General features: G+C 40.8%; 1 protein-coding gene across 1 annotated transcript in view; it reads left to right on the top strand.

Moving 5' to 3' along the window:
* The window catches only part of LOC108378720 (uncharacterized), a 9,354-nt gene extending 5,436 nt beyond the window's left edge, over window positions 1–3,918 (top strand). Inside the window, exons 3-4 of the mRNA XM_017635027.1 lie at window positions 34–199; window positions 3,815–3,918. Of these exons, the coding sequence (XP_017490516.1) occupies window positions 34–199; window positions 3,815–3,918 (270 nt within the window). The remainder of the gene's footprint in view (window positions 1–33; window positions 200–3,814) is intronic.
* Window positions 3,919–4,196: the final 278 nt, after the last annotated feature.

The following is a 4,196-nucleotide window of genomic DNA, read 5'->3' as shown; positions in this document are numbered from 1 at the left end:
GGAGTGTTACTAGTGTCAGCGAGATTAGCAGTGGTACGTGTCAGTCGTAGCGAAGAGCGTGGCAATGAGAGCAGTCGCGGTGGTTGTGACGGCGACGGCAGCCTGCAGTTCCCTTGCAGTGGTGGTGGCGGCCTCAGCAGTGACGTTGGCAGTGGCCCATATAATGATGAGGGCGGCAGCGACCTCCCGCAGTGGTGTTGTATGCGGCCCCGATGGTGGCGAAGGGTAAATGCGGCCCCTTTTAATTACGACGGTGACAGCAGTACTGGGCGATGATGGTAGTGGCGATTACCGTACTCGTGACGGGCAGTAGTGGGCGGCCTGGGGCGACGATAATGGCGGCGGCCCCAGTAATGAAGACAGTAGCAGCGGGCCCTGATGGTGGCAATGGGGACAGCGGCCCTGGCTGGCGATAGTTAGTGTTCGCGGTCCTCGGTGATGATGGAGGGCGGCCCACGGTTGTAGCTTCGGCCTTGGGGCGGCAGTATTAATAGCGGCCCCGGTGATGAGAGCAGCGGTACGGGCCCTAACGGTGATGATGATTATGGCGGCGGCCCTGGATGGCAGTGAATAGCGGGCGGTCCTCGATAGAATTGTCGGCCTTAGGGCGGCAGTAATAGTAGCGGCCCCCGGTGATTAGAGCGGCGGTACGGGCCCTAACGTTGACGATGATTATAGCGGCGGCCCTGGATGGCAGTGAATAGCGGGCGGTCCTCAGTGAAATGTCGGCCTCGGGGCGGTAGCGGTGCTGGCGGTCCAGGTTTGTTGATACCTACGGACAACTGATGATTAGTATGTTCCCCCAGGGCATCGAAAGGTTGCCCAGTCCCCCCGTATGTATTCGCGGCCGCTAGGCGCTGTAGGGAGGTGGTTCCCTCCCCTCCAGCGCCCGCTGGCCGCGCGGTATCGCAAGCAGGCAGGGGTGTTCGGAATTGGGCACGCCCAAACGGATCTTGCCCCCTGTCTGCTTGAGACCGTAACCAAAAATGGGTCTAGCCCATAATGGTTTTGGGGTGTTGCTTGAGGGGTATTCCCCCCCTTGCAGCCCCCCTCAACCAATCAGTCTTCCTCCGAGGAGGAAAGCCAAGAGCGCCCCAAATAGGCGCGAAGCCCAGGCTGCGCTCCGTGCTTACCTACGGACAACTGATGCTGGTTGAGTTCATGCTGGCAGCTTTAGCTCTGGTTTTGTATGAACCGTTTGAGAAGTGAATGGGCTTATTCCGTGTTATGGCTTTTGCGCAGTGAACTTCTTCCATCTGTTGGTGCGCATGAGTATCCAAGTTGCTGTTTGTGAAATCTGCATGTGCTTACCATGCCAGCATCGCGTATGCGTATGTACGCCTGTATGTATGTACATAGGGGTGCTTTTAGTCTTGTTGGTATGTTAGTTTGTGTGTACGCCTACCAGTATGTATGTATGTATGTTCATATATTGGTACCTATGTGCAGTTGTAAGACGTATGCTAGGGTGATGTTGAATATGTTATTGTGGCGTAGGCAAAGCTACGTTACAAATAGATAAAGAAGCTGTTGATGACACAAGGAATTCTTACCAACGGTAAATGTGGTTTTTGTACGATTGCTACAACCTGTAGTTATTGAATCATGGCTACGTCTTATGAACGCGCGCAATGTCAACGTGGCCTTACTTTTCCTAACCGCGAATCCAAATGGCTACTCTTTTTCTTGCGTGATGTGGTATTATCGGTTCATGCTCGATAGTGTTCTTCTAGGGTAGTATGTTACTACTGTAAATCACTGTTACCAGCTTTTTGCACTAAATTTTGTACTTTTCTTTATTCGAAACGCGAAAATTGTTTAGTTTGCTGCTTGGGATTTCTTTGGTGCTTTTTTTAGTTTGAAGATACCGAATCTGTAAATCTTAAAAAAAAAATCTAAGCTAAATTAATAGCAATCGTAAATATTTTAGCAACTTTACAAAAATGGAAACAAAATCATGGCACAATGATAGTCATAAGCGAGCAGATGTTTGCCAACAAATTTTTGACACAAAAAGATTTTTCCCACTATGCTCTCAAATAAGGCACATTAAAAAGGGAAATCAAATTTCGTTATGTTTGAGGTGTCAAGCAGTCGGAAAGAAAAGTTCTTTATGTTGCTTTAGTTCATGACATAATAAGAGACTGCAGTATAAATTTAAACTACCACATAGTTCACGAAACTTCGTTTTTTGTTTTTGCTTTCGTTTGACAGGAATTGCAGAAAAAAATGTGCAAACTGAAGAACAATTTAACATATAAACAGTCAGGAAAAATTATTTAATTATAAATAAAATTATAAATTTTCTTGAATGCAAGCGAAGCGGCAAGGCTGTACACAGCTGCAAATTAGAAAATGAGAACAGGAATGTTATCGTCGTTTGGACGAAAATATTTGAATTTATAAAAACAGAAAAAATTCGACCGTCGAGCAAGAAACATTTAATTTTATTAATTTAAATCAGCATCCATACAAAAAAACGGTGGTAGTGCACTTTAGCGAAGCTAGGTCAAAATGGATGGAAAAAGTTCGAGAGTGGTATCAATCGACGCGTCATAACGCCAATAATAACAATACGAGACCGGAAATTAACATTTTTAATTCATTAAAGAGTTATTTGCACACTTGCACTTTCCGCACTATGTTTAGATGAATTTCACGCAAATCAATGGAATAAATGAACTTAATTTAACACTATTTATCAGTTTTTATACATGTGTGATGTTTTAAGTGTACACTTTCGCGAAATTCTGTATTTAATAGCAATATTCCGATGCACGCAAAATGTATTCAACAAAGTGTGATTGATTTTGACATTGCTCTCATAAGAAGCAGGCTATAATGTCAAATTGAAAAGATTTGAAAATGTGTTTTTTTTTCAAATTTGAATAAAAAAAAAATACACACAAATTTTTCAAGCAACAAATTTTTTTAATAAACGTGAAATTGTTAAGAGATAAACCGCCGAGAACAGTAAGTAAGTACATTTAAGTTTGGTAATAAGTAAATACGTTCGACTTTGCTTAAATATTTAATGTAAGGAAACCAAGATGAAACGGAGCAAAACGTTTGAACGGTGCGCTGTATGCAATATGACATATAAAAATAAACGCACAAAAGAATAAAACTTGGGCAATTAAAAACAAGAAAATTTCTAAAACGATTTTATAAACAATTTGTTTTATTTTATCGACAAAATATATGTGATGTAAGTAATGTAAGTAAAACCAAAGAACGTAAATGTATAAGAAGCGACAACTCGTTAAAGTCGGCGAGTGAGGTCTGAAAGGTTGAGATGAGGAGTTCGCGTCCGTTTTAACATCCATTTTCGTAAATGAATTCGCCGCACATATGGTTTCGCGGCGATAAAGAACGTTAAGAAAAAGTGACCGATGATAGAAATAATAAAATGAAATGAGAAAAAACATGGCCGCAGCTCTTTTTGTTTATTTGCTGACGGCATTTAACAATTTGCATGCGCATGTGCATAGATTTACTTTATTTTATAATTTCAAACAAATATAAGTAAATTAAAAACATGCGCTATGCTAAGCTTCCTCTTTAGTATGGAAGTTGTAATTTATGGATGAAATTACCCTTTTTATATCAACCAAATGTACATTTATAATCTATAAATAATTTACATCAATTTGTACAAATGTACTCTTGCGATTTCCTCCTAACATATGTATATTTCTACATCCATGCAAATATACGTACATACGTACATACGTACATATGTACATATACGCATATGCGACTAAAACACAACAATAACAATTTCATTCATAAACGCATGCGCATATTCTTCAAGGTCAAACTCATTCATTCATAAATTCAATTACCACACATCTCCCCGCAAGCGCATCGCCCACAAGCGCAACTTCTGCGCGGAGCCACAAAAATTCTAAAATGTAAAATTGAAGAAATCACTGCCAGTCAAATGAAAAGTTGCAACTCCGCTGTAAAATCTGAGGACATTTGCAAAAATAACTTATCTCGAGCTTAGCCATTATTTCTCTAAACTTCTAAATCACTGTGCTCCTTCCAACTTTCAAATTATTAATTAGTTGCTTAAGATTTTATTTTAATAAAAAACAAAATAAACATACATTTTTTGCACAAATGGCCCATGATATTTTGATGTAAACTCAAAACTTCTAAAATCACATACATAAGTGGTTTTACAACAAATG

The sequence above is a fragment of the Rhagoletis zephyria genome, unplaced genomic scaffold, assembly GCF_001687245.7.
Source record: "Rhagoletis zephyria isolate East Lansing unplaced genomic scaffold, Rhagoletis_zephyria_1.1 Rzeph_scaffold_00119, whole genome shotgun sequence".
Lineage (NCBI taxonomy): Eukaryota > Metazoa > Arthropoda > Insecta > Diptera > Tephritidae > Rhagoletis > Rhagoletis zephyria.
The sequence above is the reverse complement of the archived record's forward strand: the minus strand, read 5'-3'. Positions and strand labels throughout refer to the sequence as shown.